Source organism: Chamaea fasciata, unplaced genomic scaffold (assembly GCF_029207755.1).
Source record: "Chamaea fasciata isolate MVZ Bird 193981 ecotype frontalis unplaced genomic scaffold, bChaFas1.0.hap1 SCAF_23, whole genome shotgun sequence".
NCBI lineage: Eukaryota > Metazoa > Chordata > Aves > Passeriformes > Sylviidae > Chamaea > Chamaea fasciata.
The window spans coordinates 1,645,159-1,671,944 of record NW_027094108.1 but is presented as its reverse complement, the minus strand read 5'-3'; the positions used below and the strand labels follow the sequence as shown (position 1 = coordinate 1,671,944).

Below are 26,786 nucleotides of genomic sequence, written 5' to 3'. Positions count from 1 at the left end.
GCACACACATCCCTCTCCCAGCTCTTCCCTTGCTGCTTGTTTGATTTGCTCTTTGATGTGTTTTGTCCCTCAAGGCAGGGCCTGCTCTGCTCTTGATAAAAGTCAAGGAGGACACGTTTTACCCTCCCAGGCTATGCTTTTTTCTCAGCTCTTTGTGGCACTGAGAGGTTTTTGTCACACTGTCCTGGTGAACTCTGTCACCCTCTAATGAAGGGACAGGGCGGGGGGTCAGCAGGGCAGAAAGTCCCTGCTCATTAGTGGGACAGGCACTGACCCAGTGCAGGGAGTGATTGATTCTTCTTTAAACGTGTATATTCCCTGATCTCAAATTAATCCCCACAAAGAGAACCTGAGGAACATCATAAAACTCTTTTTTTTTTTTTGGATGCTGCAGATACAAAAACCAAGGAACTCCAGGGCAGAAAGTCCCTGCTCATTAGTGGACAGGCACTGACCCAGAGCAAGGAATGATTGATTCTTCTTCAGGTTTAAATTTGTATACTCCCTGATTTCTAAATAATCCCTACAAAGAGAACGTGGTGGCTTGAGCAACATCATAAAACTGGTTTTATTTTTGGGTGCTGCAGATAACAAACACCAAGGAACTCCTAAGGAAAACTGATCTGGAAAAAAAAGATCAGGATGTCAGAGCTCCCCCTTTTCTCTCTTCAAGCAGCAGAAGTCCTTGTTGCTTTGGAGGCTTACGTGGGAATATTTTATGAGTAAACCCTTTATAATCAGGGTTTGTGAAAGTGCTCAATTATAATAATGGTTAATTGCCACCAAACAATGCTGGCTAACATTAGAAAAGCTTGGAAAAGGGAATTTTACTTGGGCAGGGAAATTGCAAAAAAAAAAAACTTAATGGATTTAAATGCACACCTTAATTACACAGGAAACCTTCCTTGTGAGCTCAGGGCTACCTGGTGCTGCTTGGGAGGTTAAACCAGATTTCTTCCACACCTTGGCTTCCTCGAGTCCTGACTGTTCTCCTGGTGCTGGAAATCTTGAATAAACGCTGAGCATCACTTGGTCAAACTTTCTCTGATACTTGACTTGGAGCACAAACCGTTTTACTTTAGCAATTAACTCTTAATGTAATTCCTTGGTATAATTCCTGCTGCAGGCCTTGCTCCCCATAGCAGGTTTTCCGTTCTGTAATTTAAGAGTAAATCCTTTAGACCTTGGAGTTGTGTGTTTGGAGAGGATGGTTTGAAATCTCAGCCTGGTTTTGAAGCCTGTTGTGGTGATTTCTTTACCTTCTCAAGCTCAGCTTTTCTTGTTTCAGGGAAAGGAACATTCCTGCTAAAACAGAGCACTTGGAAATTAGGGATATTCTAATGAAAGGTGCAGGAGGAGGTTGCTGTGCTGAGGAAAATCCCTAAAATATCTCTAGAAAACGATGAGTCACTGCAGCCTCCAAGTAAATGGCATTTTTGGGAGGGGATTATCCGTGGGAATGTTTGGGTCTGACAGTGTTCACGCAGCCAGGGATTAGTGAAGGATTGTTCTGGAGCACCTGAAGGGCCCAGGCGGTGTCTGATGTCCTGCACTGCCCACGTGAGGGACAGGGACGTGTAGCACAGGCCCAGCTAAAAGTGGTTTTATGGGTAAAATATTAATAAATTCAGCCAGGAATGTTGTTTGCAGGATTTCTGTGCTGCTGGGGCTGTCCATGCCAAACCCAAAGTGCTTTTTGTTTGTCCTTTCCATTGACACAGCTTCTGTTGCTGTCTGATACCTCTATAGTGCTTTTCTATGCCTGATACAGTGAAAGGCTGGCCCAGAAACTGAGCCGCGGGCAGATGGGAAAGGCCAGCAGGACAGAAGCTTTTCCAGCTGGTGACGGGGCTCAGGTCCTGCAAACAGCTTGGTTTTGGCAGGGAGCTCCTCCCGCAGAGCTGCAATGGTCTCACATTCCCCAATTCCATTTCCCGGTGCGATTGTCCTGCTGCTCCCAGCGCCACCACCTCGCCTGTGCTGTAAAACTCTGCTGTGACACTCCTTTTCCTGTCCCTTCCCAGTCCCCAGGATCAACGGGCACCCCAAGCTGGACAGGCACCGTGAGCACCCCCCTGGCTACGACAGCTCCTCCACCATGATGAGCAGCGAGCTGGAGTCCAGCAGCTTCATCGACTCCGAGGACGACGACAACACCAGCAGGTACAGCCCAGCCGGGCCCCAGAGCTGGGACAGCCTCTGGGCATCTTCTTGGCCTCCTCTGAGCTCATCTTCTCTCTTTTTCTTCCCCTCCTCTCTTTTTTGTTTTAATTTTCCTTTCCCCTTTCCCCTTTCTCCTTTCCCATTTTCCTTTCCCATTTTCCCTTCCTTTCTCTTTCCTTTCCACACGGGTCGTTCCTCACTGACACCATTGTGTGGAATCACTGCTCAGTTATTGGGTCACTGTCCAGGCTGTCCAAACCACTGTTCCAGTTGAAAGAAAAGCTCTGTTCATCTCCTTTTCATAGCAAGGACGGCCACACTTCAAGATCAAAGCGCTGTGCGACTGCCTACCTATTTATAAAGTGTGAATATTAAAACCAAATAGTGTCAGCAGAGATTCCTAATAAGTGTGCACTTCACTGGAGCTCAATTATAAAGGAATTCCTGGGTAATTGCATAGTCTGAGACCTATGAGGAGTTCAGGAATTCATCAAAGTTAATGCTGTTGCAAAGGCAGCCTGGGCTGCCATGTATTTATGGCTCCTTCATTATTTCTTTCTCTTTGTGCGGGCAGGGTGTGTGAATTATTCCCTGCTTGAAAAATACATCTCATTTCAAGACAGCTTGCTTATATCTAAAGATATTTTTGTTTTTCTTTGAGAAGTCTTTAAGCCAATACATTTGGTGGATTCAAAATACTTATTTTCACGGACGTAAAACCAATCTAAACTATTTTTTTTCCTTTTCCTGGCCACATTCTCTAGAATATTCTTCCTTTTCCTGGCCACTGGCTCTAGTTCATCCCAGTGGACTCTGAAAACCCGTTATGGATTTGTCAGAGGACAGCAGGGTGACAGATCTCTGGTGGGTCACAGGGATCTGCAGCTGAAACAAATGAGGCAGAACGTGGCAATTTTAATAAAAACAGCAAAAAGCAACTAGTCCTGGAGATCCTGAGCCCCTTGCTGTGATCAGCTTATGGATCTTGGTGGATCTGTTGGGTCTTGGAGTTAGTCAGGGCGTGAAGACCTCACAATTCTGATTAAAGGCTGAGTGTTTCTAGAGGGGTGAAAGGGTAACTAAATGCACATTGGAGGTTCAGTGCTGAATTAGTTTCAAGAACTTATTTTGCAGTCTCAGTGAAGTGCAAGGTGTCCCTGCACGTGGTTGGAATGAGATGAGTTTAAGGTCCTTTCCAACCCAAACCATTCCGTGATGAAGTTGCCAACAGCCGGAGATACAAAAAGAATCACCTTTCAGGAAATTCACCTGCATGGAGGGCTGGTAAAAGATGAATCCTTAACCCTGAATGCACCCCGAGCCTCCCCAAAGCCTTCAGGGCTTTGAGCCCTCCCCTAAAAACCCGAGCCACAACAAACACCACAACCCTGCAGCTGATTCGGGTTTGTTGTAAATAAATTCATGATTGTTCCATGGCAGCAGCAATGCAGTGGGGCAGGATTAGCTCATGGGGCACATCAGAGCAGCGAAATCTTTCTGTATGAATAAAAAAAAAAAGAATCAAACTTCCTGAGGCTGACCTGAGAAGAAAAGAGATTCTTGGAAGCTGCTGCTGCTGCCTTTCCCCTTCTGGAGGTTGGGGCAGGAGCTTTTGGCACAGGGAAGAGCTGCCAGGCCAGCTAGTCAGGAAGAACCACTCAAAGGAATGCTCCGAGGTATGCTGCCGTGTTCCAGGGATGATGTTCTCAGACACTGTGCTGGCAGGGAGAAGTTTTCTCTGGAGGCAAAAATCAGGCAGAAAAAAAAAAGAGCAAATGGAGAAGGTTCCAGAGCTGCTGGAGGCACCAGCCTGGGGACAGAGGGGTCTCAGGGGTGAGTTTGGTTCCTGTCAGCTGGGGGGTTCTGCTGTCCTGTGAGGGAGGAGGCACTGAGGGAGGAAATCAGGTGGAAAGGATGTTGCTGTCCTGGAAGGGAAGAGGTTGGGAGGCTGAGGATGCTTTTGTGACTCTGTTTGGATTTGTTTTATTTGAACTCGGAGCAGTGGAGCAGAGCTGGGTAGTTCCCAGCCCAAGGAAGTTCTTTTGCATTCAGTTAAAGAATAATGTCATCTTTTGGTGAATTAACCTGTTCACAGACACTCCAGGACAGCGCACAACAATTAATTTCCTTTTTTTTTTCGAAGTGTGGTATAACTGAACGCTTGTGTTGTTTGCAGGTAGGATTTTGAACAGAGGTTGATGTAGGGAACTTCACAGCAAAAGCTTTTTTTCTGTCTTCCCCAAAGTAAAGGTCTAACAGGTCTGACATCTGTAGCTGTAGGATTATTGTCAGCAATTGCTGCTCTCAGTTCAAGGCAACTAAAAGAATTCACTGCAAAAAAAAAAGTTTATTACTCATTTGTGAAATTATCAGAATTTATTTTTAAGCCATGTGGACAAGCTTTATTTAACAATTGTTGCCTTTTTTTCCCCTGGCCTTTGGGAACTGTAGAATGGAGAAAAAATATTATTATTATTATTATTATTACAACATTTTAAAAAATCTCTTCTGTGGTATTTATTGACCTCTAAGTTAGAAGTGCAGCCAGGGTTTCGGGCAGTAGCTGGTGCAGGAAATTAATTGCTAATGATAACTCCAGATTTGTTTTTCATCTTTGCACTTTATTTGTCTCAAAAGCTCAAATTTGCCATCTTGTCTTGCTCGTCGGATTAATAATAATAATAACTTTTACCCAGCATTTCTGGTGATGCCTCAGAGAGCAAAATATTCCTCATTAGAGCAGGTTTGAGCTGCTTTTGAGCATCCAGATGCTCCCAGAATATTAAGGATTCAGCATGGATGCATTAAGGCTGTGGATTGAGCAGGAATTGCAGGGAGAGGTGATGAAATGTGCCACAGCTACGTGAAAATAGGTGTTAAAATGTTCCTGCGGAGCCTCCTGATCATCGGTTCTGTGCAGCTGGTGGGAGAGGCTGTTTTAGCTCCATTTTTTTTTCTCCTGAAATGTTTTTTTGTCCTCTTGAACTAAACCCGAGCTGGGGCTTTTCTAAGGAGCTGATTCTCATCCTTCCGTCCTGAAATCGAGCAGAATGGCAAAAATACAACAAAGAACGACTTCACTTCCCACATGTCACCACCTGGCAACAGAAACTCCGAGATTTGCCAAGAAATTTTGGGTTTGATGATTTAATTTGAGAGAAAAAATAACCTTTCAGAGAGCAGGCAGCTTCACTGGGGTGTGAGCAACGTGGCCTTGGTTTCCCTCAGGTTCTCCTAAGCTGGGAAGTTTAAACTGCATCCTCTGCTGAGATGTTCTGGGAGGGAAGAGGAGGAGAAGGAAATGGGAGAGGGAGCAGAGAGGGGGAGAATATTGACAGCAAAATGTAAGAGGAGGTTTTTTTGTGTCAATTTTTTGGTGGAAGTTGAACAAGCCCAGTTTTGGGAGCCCTGAGTTCGACACCTCCTCCTTTTTTTCCTGTTGGAAGGTAAAACCTCCCAACCCCAGGTGCTGTGTGAGCTGCTCCACACACACCAGGAATTATCACATTTTGGATCTCCTTTTTGAAAAATCCCACCCCTTGGCTCTGCAATTCCCCTTGCTGGGAGGGGAAGAAGGGGTGTGTGAGGTTAACGTGCCTGAAATAGTTGTGTGAACTCGAAGGGAATGTCAGGAGATTCACACCCTCTGAGCAGCTCCAGCATCTCCAAGGCTGATACTTGACAAAAAATACTTCAGGCCACAGGGGTGTCCTGTGCTCTCAGGACACCAAGCTCCTTTTTGGAATTGCTGGCATCAAGTTTTTGAGGTATTCTCACTGTTCCTGCATGTGGCTGGAACACGGAAGGCAGGGATGTGGAAACTGGGGGGGAAAACCTGGCACTGTTTGTTTGGTGTTGTATAAGGTTGGGGGTTTTAAATCTTTTTTAATGATGTAGCATTGCTTTGTGTTTTATTTTTTTGCCATTCCTAACATATTTAATAGAGGAGAGATGTCTTTCTGGTGTTACAGTGGTATCTTAATAATCTAGGCTTTGTTCCAAACTCCTGAAATTAATTTGGGCAAATCCATTTCTGTCTCATCCTACTCTCTGTAAAATGAGGACGATTAATGCTCCAAACCCTTAAAGACCTTCAAGGTTCATATGGAAAATGTGGCACATTTAATTTCTACAAGTTTGAAGAGCCTGGAAAAAAACCCACAGCAAAATGAAACAGAGTGTGTGAAGGGAAATCATAGTCACTGTCCCCCTGTTAGCAATTTCTATTTGATTTCTTTAAAATTCAAGCCTTGAATTGCTGGTAAGAGTGGAAGAAAATACAGCACCATGAGGGGACTCAGAGAAATGGGCATTAAGGGTTGCACTGAAGAAAACAAGTGCTAAATTATACTCTGAAACATTCAATAATTCATCCGATCCCTGCTGTCGGTTTCGCCGGAACCTTCTCCTGAACTCTGAGTGATTTCCCCCGTGCTGCTGCTGCTGCAGGAATCAGCTCTCTGTGGCAGGGAATGCAGGTGGCTGAGCCTTGCAGGGCTGACGTTTTGCTCTGTTCTCCCCTCAGGCTGAGCAGCTCCACGGAGCAGAGCACCTCATCCCGCCTCATCCGCAAGCACAAGCGCCGGAGGAGGAAACAGAGGATGCGGCAGATCGACAGGGTAAGGCTGGCACCAGCACCATCCAAGGAGGTGATTTGTGGGTTTTTGAGAGGAGCTGTTGACTCAGGAAGGGATCCAGGACAGGTCTGTGCCTGTTGAATTCGCTGGGAAGGCTCCTTGTGGCTCCAGTCTGGGCTAAATCTTTACATTTGAAGTCCCGCGGCTCCAAAGCGGAGTTTTCGCCTCTCCCTTTCTCCTTTCACTGTTTGGTGCTCCCATTTCTTGTCTTTTCCAAGACCAGTCTCTGGAGGAGAAGCTCCATTAGGATGTGGGAAGGGGTGTGAGATAACCCTGAGACCTGCATTCTGCTGGAAGGAGAAATCCAAGTTTATAGGAAATCCCAGATCTTTTCCTTGGCCCTGTCCTGTGCCAGTCCTTGGCAGCAGGATGAGGGTGACCCCAGGGACAGATTCCTGAAGTACCTGGTTTCTTCACGCATTAAAGAATGACCTCACACACTTTTTATCACAGGATGGTGTTTCAGGAGATCGTTGATAAGCACCTTTGTATTTAATTCTGGAGGCAGGGAGTGTGTCTCCTCTCACTTCCTGCTGGGTCCTGTGCTGCTCACGCCTCCCTTTAAGGAGGAGCTGTGGGTGCAATAATTCACACTCCACTGGGCACTTCAGGATCTAAATGTTCGCCTGTCAGTCACAGCCAGGAAGCAGAAATAATTCCAGGGGAAGTTCAGTTGAGAAACCCCCATATGGGAACGTGCTCTGTGAATTTTGTGATCAAACCTTCGGAGGAAGTGCGGGCTCTGCTCAGATTTCTTTCCTTCAAGTTCCTAAATGAAGCATAATTTTGAGGAAGCCTCAATAATACCTGGACGCCTTTCAATTGGAAACCTGTTAATCAATTCCTGATGAGTTAATCCTCAACAGTTCTTACCCCCGAGCCATTTAAAACCTTGAGACTTTCCTGTTGTGTTTTGCAGTCGTCCTCGTTCAGCAGCATCACTGACTCCACCATGTCCCTGAACATCATCACTGTCACGCTCAACATGGGTAAGAGGACACGCCACCTTTTTTTATGGCGAATTTCAAGTGGTAGAGATGTATTTTGGGATGGTGAGGGAGCCTTTGGAGGCAGGAGGCAGTTCCTTGGTTGGAAAGGACGCCAGGTGAATTAAGGGAACAGCAGCTGAGAGTTGCTGCCGTGCTGACTGTGCCTGGATTCCTAACCCAGAACTGATTTTCAGATCAGTGTCCCTTGCAGGGAAGGAGCTGGAGCTCCAGGATGTGGAGTTAATGGTGAGGGATTAGGGTAGAAGGGCACTGGAGGTTTGCATTTCTGCTGCTCATGTGTTCCATTTGTCAGCCAGACAGAAATGTGCAGGGCTGCCAACGACTTCAGCACCTTTCAGCAGCACCAAACCCTTCCTGCCTCTCTGACGTGTGGAACAAACATTGCTTAATGTGATCGGTGCTAATTTCCAGGTGTGGACAAGTCTTTTCAGTGCTCTTCTTCTTGCTGGGTTTGGTTTTTTTTTTTAAATGTAACACTGCCTTGGATTAGAAAATCCTTTCTTTAGCAGTCTTTTGCTGAAGGTGCCAGGCAAATATTCACCCTTAGAGCTCATTGCAAGTCAAACCTTGCCCTGCTGATGTGTTGAGACCTTTCGAAGCTTAAGCAGCCTCGCTCTTTGCTCTCATTTTAACCACTTTGTCTGCTTTTTTTTATTTTTTCTTTTTTTTCCCCTTCCCCACCCTTCACTTTGTGTCCATCTAGAAAAGTACAACTTCCTGGGGATCAGCATTGTGGGGCAGAGCAACGACCGGGGCGACGGTGGCATCTACATCGGCTCCATCATGAAAGGAGGGGCGGTGGCGGCGGACGGGCGCATCGAGCCGGGGGACATGCTGCTGCAGGTGTGTCCCTGTCCCCAAACCCTGCTGCTCCTGTCCCCAAAGCCACCAGCCCCACGGGCTGCACGGACCAGGGAACGGGATTTATTTACCCCTCAGAGAAACGTGGCACAAAGGTCACACTGAAGTCGGTGTGAAACGGTGCTTTGTTCCCAAGCTCCTGAAATTAATTTGGGCAAATCCATTTCGGTCTCATCCTACTCTCTGTAAAATGAGGAGGGTTAATGCTCCAAACTCTTAAAGGCCTTCAAGATTTATAGGTAAAACGTGGCACATTTAGGTTCTACAGGTTTGAAGAGCCTGGAAAAAACCCACAGCAAAATAAAACGAAACAGAATGTGTGAAGGGAAGTCATAGTCACATAGCAGTTTCTGTTTGATTTCTTTAAATTCAAGCCTTGAATTGCTGGTAACAGTGGAAGAAAATACAACACCATGAGAAGACTCAGAAAAATGGGCATTAAGGGTTGTACTGAGCCCTGCTCCCAGAAGAGAATAAGTACTAAATTATACTCGGTAATATTAAATTATTCATCTGATCCTTGCCGTCGGTTTAGCTGGAATCTTCTCTGGGCTCTCCTAAACTCTCAGTGATTTCTCAGAGAGAACTCAGAGAAATGACAATTCAAAGGAATGGATGCAGTGACCAGGCAGATAAATTGGGGGATTTAATTAAGGAATTAAAACACCTTCTAAGTTTCCTGCTGCAAAGCCTGACCTCCGCTTTCTGCGCCGTTTCAGGTGAACGATGTCAATTTTGAGAACATGAGCAATGACGACGCCGTTCGGGTTTTACGGGAAATCGTCTCCAAACCAGGGTGAGCACATCACAAAACCTCCTCCTATTCATCCTCCACGTGCAGTTGTTGGAGCTGAGAAAACCTCAGAGAAATCAACATTTCGATATCCATCAGCACGACTGATCTCAGCTGTGAATTCTCAGTGTAAACGATGAATAGGTGAGGTTGGTTCTGGCCAAAACCAACACCAACGAGGAGTTGCCTGGTTTCAGCGGCGCTCTTTGTTTATGGGATGAGCATTTTAATATCTCAGGAGCTGCTCAGCCAACAGATTTCACCACCAGTGCTCATCATCTGTGCAAAAACCAGCAACCTCCTGATGTGCTTCCTACTGAAAACATTACAAAGCTTTGCAAAACCGTTCTCGGAATGTACTTGGCAACTGCTGGATAGGAATGAATTTGTTTCAAATAGTTCCTGTAGCATTTCCAGCTCTGTAGGAAAGTTAAAGAGTCATCCCTACCTGTTTTCTTTCTTCCTAGACCTATCAGCCTAACAGTTGCCAAATGCTGGGACCCTACTCCCAGGAGTTATTTCACCATCCCCAGGGGTGAGTACACATTTGGGCTCTTTGCTGGGTTCCTGGGAAGCCCCCAAGGTCTGGAATATTTTCACCTATTTTGGCATCTTAACAGATTCCACCCGTTCATTCCTTTTATATGTTTACTCTTGTACTGGAGTTCAAGACGCTTTTTCTGAGATTCCACTGCCCATTGAATTCCCTGGGAGTTTTTCTCTTGGTTCACATCTTTGGATCAAGCTCCTAACCTTTTGGGAAGTGATCTCAACCTTTCAATTCATAGAAGGTTTGGAGATAATTACGCCAAGTGTTAAAAAAATCTCATCTCCTCACAGTGAACTTCTAGAGAGAACTTCTAAACGGAGTGTTTTGAAGATGTGAGGGAAGCAGCAGTGATACACATAAAACACCAGGAAAATTATCTCGCTTTCAGTAGCGGTAAAAGATCTGTGCTCATGTGACAAACTCAGCTGCCTCCTGCTGGTGAGGGCTGTGCTGCTGGTGCTGGAACCAGTTTGTTCCCAGTCCACAGAAGATGAGGGTGGAGTAAATGCAGTAGGATGTGGGGTGCAAACTCTGGGAGCTCCCTTGAAACCCTCTCTCTGGAAAACCAGAGAAACAACAAGAGAAAAACCCTCAGGTCTTTCAAATTTTCGGTATTTGCTGCAAGTCTGACTCCATTTTCTGTGCCTTTTGTCTGGTGCAGAGTACAGGACCTCACTCCTTTGAAACCCTTTTGAAAATCAGTATAACCAAAAGAAAACCCCTCAGAGCTCTCAAAATTTTGGTGTTTGCCGCAGCTCTGACCCTGTTTTACTGTCCCTTTGTGGTGGTGCAGACTAGGGGACCTCACTTAGATAAAACCCTCAGAAAACGAGATAAACAACAAGAGAACAAGGGAAAACCCCTCAGAGCTTTGACAATCTTGGTGTTTGCTCCAAGTCTGACCCCGTTTTACTGTCCCTTTGTGGTGGTGCAGACTAGGGGACCTCTCTCATATGAAACCATGAGGAAAACCAGAGAAACAACAAGAAAACAGGAGAAAACCCCTCAGAGCTTTGACAATCTTTGCGTTTGCTGCACCTCTGACGCCGTTTTCTGTCCCTTTGTGGTGGTGCAGACTACGGGACCTCACTTAGATAAAACCCTCAGAAAACGAGATAAACAACAAGAGAACAAGAGAAAACCCCTCAGAGCTTTGACAATCTTGGTGTTTGCTCCAAGTCTGACCCCGTTTTACTGTCCCTTTGTGGTGGTGCAGACTAGGGGACCTCTCTCATATGAAACCATGAGGAAAACCAGAGAAACAACAAGAAAACAAGAGAAAACCCCTCAGAGCTTTGACAATCTTGGTGTTTGCTCCAAGTCTGATGCCGTTTTCTGTCCCTTTGTGGTGGTGCAGACTACGGGACCTCACTTAGATAAAACCCTCAGAAAACGAGATAAACTACAAGAGAACAAGAGAAAACCCCTCAGAGCTTTGACAATCTTGGTGTTTGCTCCAAGTCTGACGCCGTTTTCTGTCCCTTTGTGGTGGTGCAGACTTGCCACAAGGGTAGAGAGGCCTCACACATACGGGACATCCCTCATGTGAAACCCTTAGGAAAACGAGATAAACAACAAGAAAACAGGAGAGAAAACCCCTCAGAGCTTTGACAATCTTTGCGTTTGCCGCACCTCTGACGCCGTTCTCTCTGTGCCTTCTGCTCGCAGCTGAGCCGGTGCGGCCGATCGACCCGGCGGCGTGGATCTCTCATACCACGGCCATGACGGGAGCGTACCCCCGTTACGGTATGAGCCCTTCCATGAGCATCACCACATCTACCAGCTCCTCACTAACAAGCTCAATTCCCGAGTCGGAAAGTAAGTCACCCCCTGGCCAGCCCAGGGCAGCTCGGGGCCAGCAGGGCCCGGCCACGGGCACGGTGACAGCGGCAGCGCCAGCCAGGCCTTGAGTGGTTTCTCATGCTTGGGGAAAGCAGGAGAGAACTTTTGGCAAAGGTTGGAGGTTTTGATAAGCGTGGAGGAGTGGTTGCCGGTGGATTTTAAAGATAAGGTTCAGGGTTTATCCCCTCAGGTGGATGGGAGAGGTCCCTTCTTGGGTTTGGGTTTGGCTTTTAATAAATTTCAACAGTAACGTCGGTGTTTTATTTGGGAAAGCCTTCCCCCGACGTTCACGCGGCCTTCTTTTATACTTTTTTATCCTTTTTATGCTTTTTTATGTTTTTAGAATTTATTGAGCAAGCTTAAAACCAAGTTTGACATCCCAAGTGAAGTTATGGTTAGAGTTCAAGCTTGTTCCTGGTTTGTCAGTCTGTGGCGGTCTAAAAGAGCCATGCCCATGAAACCAGGGGGTTGTCATGGTTCAGAGAGGTTTCTTTAATTCAAAAGCCTCTCAGAGCACTCTAACTACACAATCTTTTTTAGTTGGAAAGGACCCACAAGGATCAGTAAGTCCAGATTTTAAGACCAGACAGGTCTCAAACCCACGGCCTCGGTGTTTTTAACACTACGCTCCAACTCCTCGCCTTGGAAAATCTGTTTAAGGAATATTAACTTCTCCTTTCTTTTACTCAAAACAACACTTGGAGGATTTTAAAGACCTGTGTGGTATTGCTTATGAAGTACCACAGATGCCATAAACTGGAATTCCCACCTCACCTTGGAGGAAAAGGCCAGGTTGGGGTTTTTTTTTTTTTTTTTTTGTAGGTGTTTTTAGACATCAGGCAGCACCACAGAGGGGAAATAATTTGCAGCAGGAAGCAAAGGAACCCCTTCCCTGCTGGCTGCTTTATCCTGAGATGTGTTTTGAGCCTTACAGGTACTGCTGGAATCCAGTGTCTCTGCTGATTGCTGTCAAACAAGTCTGTACTCAGCATTCCTCTTGACCAATTCATGTGTCCTGTGCCTTGATTACAGTGCTGGGATGGGGAAGTGGGGGACAGGCACCCTCCCGGTCATACTTGGAAAATAAAGGTGTTTGGGAGCAAAACCACCTTTCTTGAGACGGCTGCTCATTTCTGTGCCGGTGACTTAAATTATTTCCTTTCTGGAGTGAAAGAGGATAAAGGGTATCCCTGATTTTTCTTGTGACCTCTTCCTTCAGCTCAGCCCCGTTCCCTGCCCCAGCCTGGGCTGGGTGAATTTTCCTCAGCTGAATTCAGACCAAAATGCATTTCAGATGCAGAACAGAATTTGCCGTGTTTTTACAGCAACCAAAACTTAGAAAATACAAATTTTCTGTTCAAATGCAGATCTCAGGTCTCCAAGAAAACACAATTTATCGCTCCCCATGTACTCGAACATTAGTTGGTGTATTTTTTTTCCCCCCCAGACACGTTGCTTTTTGCCACTAACCAAACTAACTTAAAGCAAAAGCAAAGTTTTAGTGTTTATTTGAGGTTTGTAAGTATTGAAGCCGCATGCAGAGCTGGTCTGGGGTGTTTTCATGCATATTGGCAGTGCCCGCGTGGAAAAGAAGCATTTTCAGTTTTCATTGTTTCACGCTCTGCTGTACCTTTTTTTTTTTTTTCTTTTTTTTTAAATCCAAAATTTTGGGTGGCTGGAAAAGGACAAAAGTGGTTCCCTTGTGCTTTTGAAAGGTGGGTGATGTGGGGAACTGGGAGGGGAGGAGGGGTTTGGAATTCCTGCTGGAGAAGAGCTACAAACACAGATAAAAAGTGAATTTTCTAGGGCTGGAAGGTGGGACAGGAAGGAGAATTTGACAAGATCAACCTCAACCCTGTTGTGATTTTATTGTAAAAAACTGATCAGGAAAGTGCGAAACCTCTGGCGAGCCAGTTCTGCCTGTAATGGTGTGAACTGGGAATGGCTGTGGAGGCATTTGGGAGCTTTTTAAAAAAGTGTTCCACAAGAAAAATGCAGAGCAAAGTAATCCTGGGAAGAGTGGACTGTGAGGCTGCCATCTCTGGGACACTGGGAAGGGTCTTTATAATTGAATTTAAAATAATAAATACAAGGGAGTTTATAATTCAATTTATATTTGAACTGATTTCTTCTGATGGGGGAAGATTTCTTTTATAATTTCAATTCTCCCTAAGAATGTCCAGATCTTTTAAAAAACCCAACTGGACGTGGATTGAGCCATGGAGATGAACTCCTGACAGTGAACCCCAAACCTAAAGAACAAACCCCAGAATCTTGTCCCACAGAGTTCTCCATGCAGTGAACTGATCCCCTGGGTGGAAAGGGCTGTTCCTGGGAAATGATGGATCACAGAAATCCTGGGATTTCCTTTTCTGCCAGTCCTGACTGCAGAGTGGATCCTGTGGCTGCTCAGGGAAGCCACGACATGGGCACCCGGCATTTCTGTCACTAAACTGGTGGCCCTGAGCCCAAAATCTGAAGAATTTGCTCTAAATTTGCTCTGTAATTCACTCCGTGGATTAGGGTGCATTTGGGAACTTTGGTGTCTTTTTTTCTTTTTCTTTTTTTTTTTTTTGCATCTGTTGGTAAAACTGTAATTTATTTTTTTTTTTTCATCCAAACTGGGAGCTGAGAAGTTCCTTCAGCCTCAGTTCATTTCAAAGCAGCCTGTGGCCTCTCTTCCTTTTAGAATTAGAAGAATCTCCCTTAACTGTGAAGAGTGACATGGCTACTATTGTCAAGGTCATGCAGCTGCCAGACTCAGGCCTTGAAATTCGGGACAGGATGTGGTTAAAAATCACCATCTCCAATGCAGTGATAGGTAAGCAGATCCCAGGAATGCTGGGGGGAAAGAAAAACCAGTCACTTCATGGAAACAGCTTCAAGAAATTACCTTTTAATCAGCTTTTTTTTTTCATGTCTAGCACCTCTTATATTCCATTTATGGACGGCTCTAAGTGTGACAGGAAAGAACTCTTTGTTTGAGCTCGGGTATCCAAAATTGCTGCACGTTTCTCATGCCCACACAGAGCTGGTTCTTAATTCTTTGTTTTTAGATCTCAGGGTTTCAGGTGGTTCTAGAGATCTGCCCAAGTTGAGCAGAGCGGCTGGAACTCAACCACACAACCTTAATAAAGCAAATTAATCAGATTTAAAATCGCCACAGCCAGACTGCCTGTGACCTGAGCTGTGCTAATATTTAGCCAGTCCAGGCTGGAGTTGCCTTTAGCTGAGGAAGGGTTTGGAACACCGAAATTTTGGCAACCTAACATCTGCCTCTCGAGGCAGGTGACTCCCAGAGAAGAGTGAAATCCAGAGAAAAAAATCCATTTTCGCTCCTGCAGCTCAAAGGGGTTGCGCAGTGTGCGTAAATAAGATTTTTTTTTAATGTGTGTATTTAGTGTCAGTGTCCGTGTAGGTGTTCAGATGGCACAATTTGGTCAGATAATCCTGTTGTGGGTGTTCTGATGGCACAATTTTGCTCAGCTGGCACAGTTTGGCTCACATAATCCCATTGCAGGTGTTCAACTGGCACAGTTTGGCCAGATAATCCCGTTGTGGGTGTTCAGCTGCCACAATTCTGCTCAGATAACCCCACTGTGAGTGTTCAGCTGCCACAATTCTGCTCAGAGAATCCCCTGTCCCCTCTTGCTGTCCCCATTTCAGGAGCAGACGTGGTGGACTGGCTTTACACGCACGTGGAAGGCTTCAAGGACCGCCGGGAGGCCAGGAAATACGCCAGCAGCATGCTGAAACACGGCTACCTCAGGCACACTGTGAACAAAATCACCTTCTCAGAGCAGTGCTATTACGTCTTCGGAGACCTCTGTGGCAGTAAGTCCCCAGCTGGGAAGGGCAGAGCTGTCCCTGTGTCGCTTTTGTCCCTTGAGGATGCTCGGAGAGGCCCCCGGTGCGTCCTCACCATGAAGAATTTCATGGGGAGGAATTTCCAGGACGGTGGCAGAGCTCTGGAGGAGCTGCCCGGGGAGTTTCTCTGGAGATATTCCAAATCCAGCTGGACACATTCCTCTGTCACCTGCCCCAGGATTGGACTGGGGCATCTCCAGAGGTCCCTTCCAAGCCCAGCTCTCCTGGGCTTTCACAAGGGGTGTCCCGGAACAGGGGAACCTTCATCACCCTGAACTTGTGTGACAAGTGGCTGATGCTCCCTGGCAGCCCAGGCAAGGAGAGCACTTGGAGGAGCATGAGCCCATCAAGGAGAGCCCTGAGGACAGCAGGATTTATTCCTGGTGGACAGCAGGATTTATTTATTTCTGGTGGTGCCACACATTCCCTGCTTGTCAGTCCCACTCAGGTCCCAGTGGAAAAGGGGGATGTCCTCACCCTTTTCTCCCCCTCTTCTCACCTCTCACTGCTGCCTGAGAAAGCTGATTCCAGGAGGTTGCTAAGCTTCAAATACCCCCATAAACGAACTCACAGTGACCGTTTCACCTGCTGGCTAAAAGTTTTCACCTTTTTTTTTTCCTTTCGCAGATCTGGCTGCACTGAACCTGAACAACGGCTCGAGCGGCGCCTCGGACCAGGACACCCTGGCCCCTCTCCCCCACCCCGCTGCTCCCTGGCCCTTGGGCCAAGGATATCCCTACCAATATCCTCTGCCCCCTCCTTGTTTCCCACCAGCCTACCAAGACCCAGGCTTCAGCTACGGCAGTGGCAGTGCGGGCAGCCAGCAAAGCGAAGGTAAGGCGGGATGGTCGGGGTTTGAGTTGCACAGCTCTCATTATCCCCCTCACCATCTGCTTGAGTTCCTTGGTGCTGCCCGTGCTTGTCTCGTGGTTTTGGTTGCTCCCCTGCATGGGTTTTGTGTGCAGCAGGCACTGAATCCAAGGTGTTTGTCTGGAGGAGTGGGGTTTTGCCTTTGAGCTCTCTGTGGAAACCTCCAGGCTTAAGCCAGTCAGGAATTGCCCAGCAGTGTGGGGTTGGTGTTGCTGGAAATGGGGCGATTTGTGTGCTGATGGGACAAGGATTAGAACCAAGTGCTCAGCACAAAAGGAAAATCTCTTTTTTTTTTTGCAAGTGGGAGGTGCTCCCAGGGAGGAGAGTCTCTGCTGGCATGTGTGACAGGGACAGGAAGAGAATTGTGCATGGCTTAAAGACCTGCCCTCCTCCTTTCTGCCCTAGCATAACACTGATTCGTTTTTAAACCTTAGTAAATAAAAATTGTGTCATTTTTGGCTGTACAGATACTTTTTTTTTTTTTAATCACTCCCAGAGTGAGTTTTCCTTTTGGAAACACTGCCAGTAAAGAAGGGGTGAGGATTCCTTGTGTTTTTACAGTGAACATCCAGTAACTTGGATGTCACTTATCCCTTTTAACCACAGCCATGCAGACTTTACAAAATGGCACCAAAGGGTTTCAGAACAGGAGCCTGCTCACGGGATTTTAGCCCAGCTGCTTCTCACTTTGTCCTAAAATAAGAAATATCCATGAGGAATCTCCCAGAGGTTTTAGAACTGGAAACTGATTGCCCTGGACAGAACATGGGGGTGTTTTTTTGGCAGCTGCTTCTGTGAGCAGTAGGAATTCTCTCCCTGGAACAGGAAAGGAATGGGGTTTTCTCCGTGCTGTGGAGAGCCCCCCAAAAGGTGCAAGGAGTGTTCAGCTCTGAAAGGCTTCCACGCTTTTCCTGGTGGAAAACAACTTCTGTGCTGTTTCTTGCCTTGTAACTGTTATTCCCTTGTTTTGTCCTGAGCAAGCGTTAGACTGAAGGATTCCTAGAGGAATGGCTGACTCTAGGGGATTGGTAAGCTTCAAATGCCTCCGTGATGAATTCACAGCATGACCATTCTTAGATTCTTGTGACCCAAATGTTTAGCTGTTTTGTTTTGTTTTAGCTTTTTTTTTTTTTTTAAATTATTATTATTATTTTAAATTTTAAAATTTTATTTTTATTTTGAATTGTCTTGGACGCTCGACCTGTCTCAGTGCACAGTGATGTGACGTGGACATATCAACCTGTGGGACTGTGCTGCAGCAGCTCAGAGGGGAGGGAATCAGGAGGGAAAAGCCCATCCCCAGGCTCTCCAGAAAATAAATTATCCAAATTTATGATGGTGTCGGCCCTCTGGGTTGGATTTCTCTGCACTGCCCATTAATTGATGGCCAGGTGGCTCAGGCAGGTGTTGGGGAGTGCTGGGAACACAAGGCTGCACTGGTCACTCTCAGAACTGTGTTAAAATTGGGGGTTTGTGCCCTCTCTCATTTATCTGCAGTATTCAATCATAACAATCAGCAAGTGCCACTTCAGAGACCCAGGCTTAGAATATTAACTTAAAATCCAGTGGCTTTGTGGGCTGTTTTCCATCTCTCTGCAGGGAACGCAGCCTTTCCCCCAAAACCCAGCTGGAGCAGCAGAGAGGGATCTGCATCTGGAGCTCAAGAAGGAGCAGCCCCCCAAAATTTTGTTTTTCCCATTTCTGTGGCTCATATAGACTCAAAAGCTGCTCCCCTGTTCTGCTGGCTGGGGGATCTTTTTTGGGAAGTTCATCTTGCACTAAGGCGCATGGATTTAATGGGATGTTCCTTGGGTTGATTCGTTGGATAAAAAAAAAAAAATAGCTTGGAACTGTCTCCTAATCTGTCTATCTATGGGAACAGAGCAAGACCTTCAGCTTCCATAAAAAATCAGTTTTTAAGTTTAGTGAAGCTTGGTTTTAGTAACAACTCAGCTGGTACTCAGTGGCAGTCCTTTGGTTTTCCAGGGTGATTTAGTGGCCTCTCTTGGGAACAACACCCTGGGTGTTACTGATTCGTGGTAGAGCAGTTCAGGAACTGTTTCCCAGGGAATTCTCCCAACAGCACAACGCTTCAGTGAGGACTTTTAAAAGGATCTCCCCACTGAAGCCAACAAAACCTCAGGGATTTCAGGGTGACAGAGAAGGCAAAGAGGTTGCTTTAGAAAGGGGACAAAACACCAAAGCAGTGACAATTCGAATTCAACCTCATTGGCTCGAGTCAAACCCCAAATTCCTGCTTTTTCCTCTCGTTCCTGCTCCTCTTCTCTCCTGGATTTGAGGCAGGAGCTGGAATTTAGCTGCTGAAGGCAAAAGGGTTGCTTTAGAAATGGTACAAAACACCAAAGCGGTGACAATTAGAATTAACCCCCAAATTCCTGCTTTTTCCTCTCGTTCCTGCTCCTCTTCTCTCCTGGATTTGAGGCAGAAGCTGGAATTCGAGGCGGGAGCAGGAATTCGAGGCAGGGGCAGGAATTCGAGGCAGGGGCAGGAATTCGAGGCAGGGGCAGGAATTCGAGGCAGTGAGCAGGAATTCGAGGCAGGGGCAGGAATTCGAGGCAGGGAGCGGGAATTCGAGGCAGGGAGCAGGAATTCGAGGCAGGGGCAGGAATTCGAGGCAGGGAGCAGGAATTCGAGGCAGGGACAGGAATTCGAGGCGGGAGCAGGAATTCGAGGCAGGGAGCAGGAATTCGAGGCAGGGGCAGGAATTCGAGGCGGGGAGCAGGAATTCGAGGCAGGGAGCAGGAATTCGAGGCAGGGGCAGGAATTCGAGGCAAGAGCAGGAATTCGAGGCAGGGAGCAGGAATTCGAGGCGGGGAGCAGGAATTCGAGGCGGGAGCAGGAATTCGAGGCAGGGAGCAGGAATTCGAGGCAGGGGGCAGGAATTCGAGGCGGGAGCAGGAATTCGAGGCAGGGAGCAGGAATTCGAGGCAGGGAGCAGGAATTCGAGGCAGGGAGCAGGAATTCGAGGCAGGGAGCAGGAATTCGAGGCGGGAGCAGGAATTCGAGGCGGGAGCAGGAATTCGAGGCAGGGAGCAGGAATTCGAGGCAGGGAGCAGGAATTCGAGGCAGGGGCAGGAATTCGAGGCGGGGAGCAGGAATTCGAGGCAGGGAGCAGGAATTCGAGGCAGGGGCAGGAATTCGAGGCAAGAGCAGGAATTCGAGGCAGGGAGCAGGAATTCGAGGCGGGGAGCAGGAATTCGAGGCGGGAGCAGGAATTCGAGGCGGGAGCAGGAATTCGAGGCAGGGGCAGGAATTCGAGGCGGGAGCAGGAATTCGAGGCGGGGAGCAGGAATTCGAGGCGGGAGCAGGAATTCGAGGCGGGAGCAGGAATTCGAGGCAGGGGCAGGAATTCGAGGCGGGAGCAGGAATTCGAGGCGGGAGCGGGAATTCGAGGCAGGGAGCGGGAATTCGAGGCAGGGAGCAGGAATTCGAGGCAGGGGCAGGAATTCGAGGCAGGGGCAGGAATTCGAGGCAGGGAGCAGGAATTCGAGGCAGGGGAGCAGGAATTCGAGGCAGGGGCAGGAATTCGAGGCAGGGACAGGAATTCGAGGCAGGGGAGCAGGAATTCGAGGCAGGGGAGCAGGAATTCGAGGCAGGGGCAGGAATTCGAGGCAGGGGAGCAGGAATTCGAGGCGGGGGCAGGAATTCGAGGCGGGAGCAGGAATTCGAGGCAGGGACGGGAATTCGAGGCGGGAGCAGGAATTCGAGGCAGGGGGCAGGAATTCGAGGCGGGAGCAGGAATTCGAGGCAGGGGGCAGGAATTCGAGGCAGGGACGGGAATTCGAGGCGGGAGCAGGAATTCGAGGCAGGGAGCAGGAATTCGAGGCAGGGGCAGGAATTCGAGGCGGGAGCAGGAATTCGAGGCGGGGGCAGGAATTCGAGGCGGGGAGCAGGAATTCGAGGCGGGGGCAGGAATTCGAGGCGGGGAGCAGGAATTCGAGGCAGGGGCAGGAATTCGAGGCAGGGGGCAGGAATTCGAGGCAGGGGCAGGAATTCGAGGCAGGGGCAGGAATTCGAGGCGGGAGCAGGAATTCGAGGCGGGGGCAGGAATTCGAGGCAGGGAGCAGGAATTCGAGGCAGGGAGCAGGAATTCGAGGCGGGAGCAGGAATTCGAGGCAGGGGCAGGAATTCGAGGCAGGGGCAGGAATTTGGCTGCTGCTTTCACCGTGCCAGCTCCGCGGCGTGTCCGTGTGTCCCCCATGCATGGCACAACCCTCACGGCCGAGCCGCCACCATCGCACCCGGGGCTGAGCCACGACAGAGCCGAGCTCATCCTCCTTTCCTCTCTCTCTCTCTCTCCCTTTTTTTTTTGTTTTATTGGGCTGGCAGGGAGCAAAAGCAGCGGCTCCAACCGGAGCACCAGCGAGACCAGCAGGAGAGGAGCGGGCAGGGAGAAGGAGCGCAAGTCCGGGGGCAGCGGCAGCGAGTCTGAGGCGGCGGCGGCGGCGGCGGCGCGGCGGGAGCGGCCCCTCAGCCAGCTCAGCCAGCGCAGCCACAGCGACAGGAGCCACCAAAGCCACCACTCCTCCTCGTCGTACGGTCCCCCGGGGGTGCCACCTTTGTACAGCCTGCCCAAGCTGGGCTCCAAAGGGCTGGGCGGCGGCGGCGGCGGCAGCGGCCCGCCCGGAGGGCCGCCGGTGAGGGAGCTGAGCGCCGTGCCGCCCGAGCTCACCGGCAGCCGCCAGTCCTTCCAGAAGGCCATGGGTAACCCTTGCGAGTTCTTCGTGGACATCATGTGAGAGAGGAAGTGCCTTCAAAGATAATTTAAAGAGAAAAAAAAAAGACTCTCTGCACAAAAGGGTTTTTTTTTTTTTGTTGTTGTTGGGGGGTTGGGGGTTCGTGGGGCGCTCAGTGGAAGAGGCTCGGCTTGTCTTTGCATGTCACCGCCTTCCTTGTTCGCAAAGTGTGTCGCGGGAAAAAAAAAAAAAAAAAAGGAAAAAAAAAATCGACGGAACTGGACAAAAAAAAGGAAAAAAAAAATCGACGGAACTGAACAAAAAAAAAAGAAAAAAATTTACGAAACAAACCACCCCCCCCGCCCTCCCCGCCCCGCCTACAGAAATGAACAACAAAATCTCCCGGGATTGTTAAATATCAGCAAATCCACGGCATCTTTTCGTTATTTTTAGGGTTTTTTTCCTCCCCTCCCCATCTCGTTTTGGATTGTGAACGGCTGGTGTGTATTCACATCTTAATGAGCTTTGGTCGTTGTGGCACCTACTTCAGTGGAATTAGTGTCTCTTGTTTTGGGCTGATTGGAGGACTGGTATCTCACATGACTTCTAAATTCCTGACAATGCATAGGAGCACTTTGATCTTTTTATTTTTTCCCTGCCTTTTTTTTTTTTTTTTTTTTTTTTTTTTTTTTTTTTTTTTCCTCTTGCAAGGACAAAACGACTGCTGGCTGGTATCTGGGATACTGCCTTGGAATGCTGGTTCTTGGATGCTCTAAGCAGACATGGCACCCACAAGTGCTTGGAAAAGGAGTAGGATCCAACCAATTCCTAGAGGAAAAACAAAGTTGTGGCTACTTCCTGCTGACTAGGGGGTATAAATCAATCTTTCTTGGGTTCTTTGAGGGTTTTGGTTGTTTTTTGGGGTTTTTTTAAGGTATTCTATCAAGGCGGTGCTGGGAGTCTTGCTACTGTCTGTGTTCATTGTGCTGAACTTGTGAAGATTTCCTTCAGTTACTTCCTTATTTCCCAAGAGCGATTTTCCAGCTGCACTCGGTTCCTGGGCATTTCAGTCACATCCCTGCTGCCAGGTGTGGCTGTTCCCTCTGGATGTGCACTTGCTTGCAGGTTGGAAGAGTTATTCCCACAGAAATAGGAAAATTGCAGCAGTTGAGTCAGTTTTATCCTTTTGAAGGAGCCCTTTATCCCATTCCAGCAGAGGCACCAGGAGATCCTGGCTCCCACTGGGATGTGGCTCTTCATTGTGATCCCTCCTTCCTTTCTGAGAGAATCTTTTTGGGTTTTTTTGTTGAAACAGAGACGTGGAGAGGTCTGATCCCCCCAGGGAACAGTCCTGAGCACAGAGGTGTAGGTAGAGAGGTGTGAGGGTGTCTTGAGAACAGCTCAGAAATGGTACAAAAAGAAATCCTTACCCCTGAGACTGAGTTAAACCCACCCTGAAGCCCCTCAAAAAGAAATCCTTACCCCTGGCACCGAGTTAAACCCACCCTGGAGCCCCTCAAAAAGAAATCCTTACCCTTGAGACTGAGTTAAACCCACCCTGAAGCCCCTCAAAAAGAAATCCTTACCCCTGGCACCGAGTTAAACCCACCCTGGAGCCCCTCAAAAAGAAATCCTTACCCCTGAGACTGAGTTAAACCCACCCTGAAGCCCCTCAAAAAGAAATCCTTACCCCTGGCACCGAGTTAAACCCACCCTGGAGCCCCTCAAAAAGAAATCCTTACCCCTGAGACTGAGTTAAACCCACCCTGGAGCCCCTCAAAAAGAAATCCTTACCCCTGGCACCGATTTAAACCCACCCTGGAGCCCCTCAAAAAGAAATCCTTACCCCTGGCACCGAGTTAAACCCACCCTGGAGCCCCTCAAAAAGAAATCCTTACCCCTGACTCCTGCTGAGGAGCTCTGACTGAAGCAACTGCCTTTGAATATCCCCAAGATTTAATTTCTGGTGGCTGTTTTCTGCTCTGAGGCTCTGAGAAGTGAATTTAAGAAGCTTCAGGGATATTTAAGAAGCTTTTTTTTTTTAAGGTATGGTGAGCACAGGCACCCTCAGCCACAGTGGCTTATTTAATGAGACACGAGGTGCAGCCACTGTGATGTGACCATGGGGCCATTCCTCAGTTAAATCCTCTTCCGTGAGATCCCTGCTGCTGGCAGGATTTAGGACAGGTGCTTTAAAATCAGTCTTTACTGTAAATAAGCATTTTCTTCACTGGTAAGAAGCTGCTTTTTGGTCCGTTCTGTGAATTCTGGGTAAATATCCAAGGTGGATGTGAAGAGAGAACATTTTCTTCTCTGTGCATACACGGTTCAATTTGTCACTATGAAAATTGACTCTTCAAAAAATGTCCATTCTGATTTCTCACTTCTTTCCTTTTTGTGTGCAAACACCTCCCTCTGTCAGAGACTCCAGGTGTTTGTGGTGATGGGAGCCTCAGTTTCTCCTTCCACAGGGAGCCAGGCATTTGGGAAACTCTGTCACTCAGCCCATTTCTGGGCTTCTAAATTAATTTTCTTGACAAAAACCTCCCCCCCAAACAAAAGGTTCTGAAAGCAGAGCTTTCATCACCACCCATGGCTGGCTCCTCCAAAAGAGGCCCTGCCTAAAGCTTGACTGTGCAACAGGAATTTTCTTTTCCTTCCCTCCTCCCAGGTGCAAACCTGACTTGGGAAATGATTCTGCAAGACTTAAAGCAGTGAAGCAAATCAGGGTGAAATAATGGTGGAACTGTGCTCTGTCTCCAGGAGACACTGCTGAGGAGTCTGTGACTTTGCTGACAATCACTAGTGGTTCTGCTTTTAAATGAACTGAGATTTTTCTGGCCTCTTATAAATTATGAATCTTGTTCTGGCCCTGTTTGTTTTAAGGCAGAACTCAGAGGGCTGGAGTGGGAAAAAAACCCCCCAAATTTCCTTTAATTATTTCCAAAAAAAGGGATTAGAACTGGGGCGGGGTTGAGCTTTCACCCATGTTTAATTTCCTCCTGTCTTTCCAAGAGCTGCAGTTTCCACACCTGCTGGCGCTTTGGTTTTTGTTCTGGTGGTTTTGCTGTTGGCAGAAACTGTTCTGTGCCTTTGCTGCTACGTTGAAAAAAAAAATAATTTCCCTGTGTTCTGCACGTTGTGTGCTCGTGGGTCAGCCTGGCACGAGGCTGGCAGGCCCTGGCAGATGTTGGCTGAGGAAATCAGGCTGGAGGAGTTCCCCCCAGTGCAGGTCAGGGATTCTCTGGGGGTTGTTTGCAGACGGAGTAGGAGGGGGAGCAGTGGCCCTCTTGAACAGTGCAATATTGAACAGGAACACAAAAATCCTGCATCTCCTCGCCCTGCAGAGGCTGGGCTGAGTCGGGGCTCTGAACCTTTGCCACATCTCTCTCTCCTCAAGGGAAAAGGCAGGAAAAATTCCCCAAATTTCCCAAATCCCATCCCTTGTGTCTTTCCAGCTCCCTGTGCAGCTCTCTCCTGTTGGGCACAGAAATTGCCAGTGCTGCCAGTGGGAATTGCGCCAGGTGGAAGAAAATTTGGAGGGCTGGAGTGCTGCAGACCCATCATTTCTTTCCCACCTGGGCCTGAAATTTAATTTTTATTTAATGGCCCCCCCGAGTGCTCTGGCTCCAGGAGGAGGTTTGCTGTGCAGGGCATGGGGACACCCTCAGAACAGGAGCCTGAAGTAATCTGACATTTTTATTCTCAGTGCTCACACATCCTTGCCTCAGATGTCTGAAGGATCTTGGAGAAGGGTGAGGAAAATCTTTTGGGATGACATCTCCCACCCACAGGAGGCAGGATGTGCAGGGGGAGTGTCCTCAACCCAGGATTTGAACTCTGAGGGGTAAATTCTTTGGGAAATAGTCTTAAAAGCATGCCTGGTGTCTTTTACCTCCTGCTCATGAATCTGCTTTTCCAAGGAAGCAATCCCCTGGACACTTAATCCAAAGGTTTTACTGGATGGCAAGCAATGATGCACAGACGTTGACTTTTGCTATGATTTTTTTTGTTCTCTCCCCTCCTGAGACTTGACAGCTCATGGGTTGATATAATTGTTTTGCTTTGGTTTATTTTTTTTTGTTTTGTTTTGCATTTAACTGGATTGTAATAAGATTGACTTAAAATTATTAATTCTAATCAGTGATTAGAAACACATGTAAAGAATTTTATGTACAGTAGAGGGACAAAGTTACATGATTTTAAATAATGAAAATCCCCAGACTATCACCTATCCTAGAATTGGTTCTACTCAAAGAGTGACCTCTTATTAGCATGGACTGCACTGTTCCTGTTAAATGTCTATTGCATAATTGAATTCTTTTTTTGTAGATATTGTATTAAAACCCAAGTGTCTGTATAGTTAATATATAGCTGCTTATGTGTAAATGCTATTTTAAACACTAAAAAGCTTTTAATTTTATGTGATAACCACAGTGTATGTGTTCAGTTCTTTGCACTATTTCATTATTATTTATTTCATAAATATTCCCCCTTTTTTTTTTTTTTGGACTCTCCAGCAGAAACAAGGATCACTGGGACGCCCTGTAGGGTCTGAGGGGGCTCAGCTGGACTCGAGATTTAAAGGGTTTTTTCCCAGCATAAATTATTTTAATTTTCCAGCCTAAATAAAAAGAACAAGCACAGCTTGGTGAGGCAGATTCCTTCTTCCCAGCTGGTGCAGATGACACAGCAAGGGGAGAGCGAAACATCATTTAAATACCATAAATCCCAGCATTTTCCAGTGAGGTGGATATTAAATGGTCAGGATTTAAGTGAATATTAAATGATCAGGATTTAAGTGGCTATTAAATGGTCAGGATTTAAGTGAATATTAAATGATCAGGATTTAAGTGGCTAATAAATGGTCAGGATTTAGGTGAATATGAAATGGTCAGAATTTAGGTGAATATTAAATGATCAAGATTTAGGTGAATATTAAATGGTCAAGATTTAAGTGAATATTAAATAGTCAGGATTTAAGTGGATATTAAATGGTCAGGATTTAAGTGAATATGAAATGATCAGAATTGAGGTGAGTATTAAGTGATCAGAATCTTGGACAGCCTTTTCCTGCAGGGCCTGGTGGAGTTAAATCAGATTTTTTTCCTTTCCCTATTTCTGGAATGATGATCAAAAAGTTACTGAATGCTTCTCTGCTATGGAACCAGAGCCCTGGAGCAAGGAATACTGAGAATTTCAGGTGCACCAGCGTGTGAAGAATTCCTGCAGGCTCCAGGAAAAAGAACCCCAGGCTCCAGGTCAGAGTTTTTGATTCTTTAATCACTCTGAGGAATAATTTTGGATGGAGGTGATCACAAAAAATCGGGGACAAGTAACTTTGCTGTGCACCAGAGGGTTCTATATTTTTTTAAAGAATGAAAATATTCACTGGTTTAGAGTAACTTGCAAATTCTTTTAATTGAGCTGGGCTGATTAAATTCCAGTAACACACAGTGGAGAGAGATGGAAAAACTTTAATCGAGGGGATAAAAG

At 47.2% G+C, this 26,786-nt stretch overlaps 1 protein-coding gene across 3 annotated transcripts in view; it reads left to right on the top strand.

Moving 5' to 3' along the window:
* The window catches only part of DVL1 (dishevelled segment polarity protein 1), a 76,415-nt gene extending 50,682 nt beyond the window's left edge, over positions 1 to 25,733 (top strand). The window contains exons 5-16 of one of the 3 annotated variants that reach the window (XM_066202889.1): positions 2,025 to 2,163; positions 6,689 to 6,782; positions 7,720 to 7,789; positions 8,514 to 8,653; positions 9,391 to 9,467; positions 9,932 to 9,999; positions 11,683 to 11,832; positions 14,546 to 14,677; positions 15,523 to 15,690; positions 16,351 to 16,557; positions 17,575 to 17,621; positions 20,944 to 21,032. In XM_066202889.1, the coding sequence (XP_066058986.1) occupies positions 2,025 to 2,163; positions 6,689 to 6,782; positions 7,720 to 7,789; positions 8,514 to 8,653; positions 9,391 to 9,467; positions 9,932 to 9,999; positions 11,683 to 11,832; positions 14,546 to 14,677; positions 15,523 to 15,690; positions 16,351 to 16,557; positions 17,575 to 17,585 (1,256 nt within the window). In that variant the 3' untranslated portion in view covers positions 17,586 to 17,621; positions 20,944 to 21,032. Of the gene's footprint in view, positions 1 to 2,024; positions 2,164 to 6,688; positions 6,783 to 7,719; positions 7,790 to 8,513; positions 8,654 to 9,390; positions 9,468 to 9,931; positions 10,000 to 11,682; positions 11,833 to 14,545; positions 14,678 to 15,522; positions 15,691 to 16,350; positions 16,558 to 17,574; positions 17,622 to 20,943 lie in introns of all 3 variants that reach the window. The other 2 variants (XM_066202888.1, XM_066202887.1) reach the window with 2 other exon arrangements.
* The last annotated feature ends 1,053 nt before the right edge of the window (positions 25,734 to 26,786 follow it).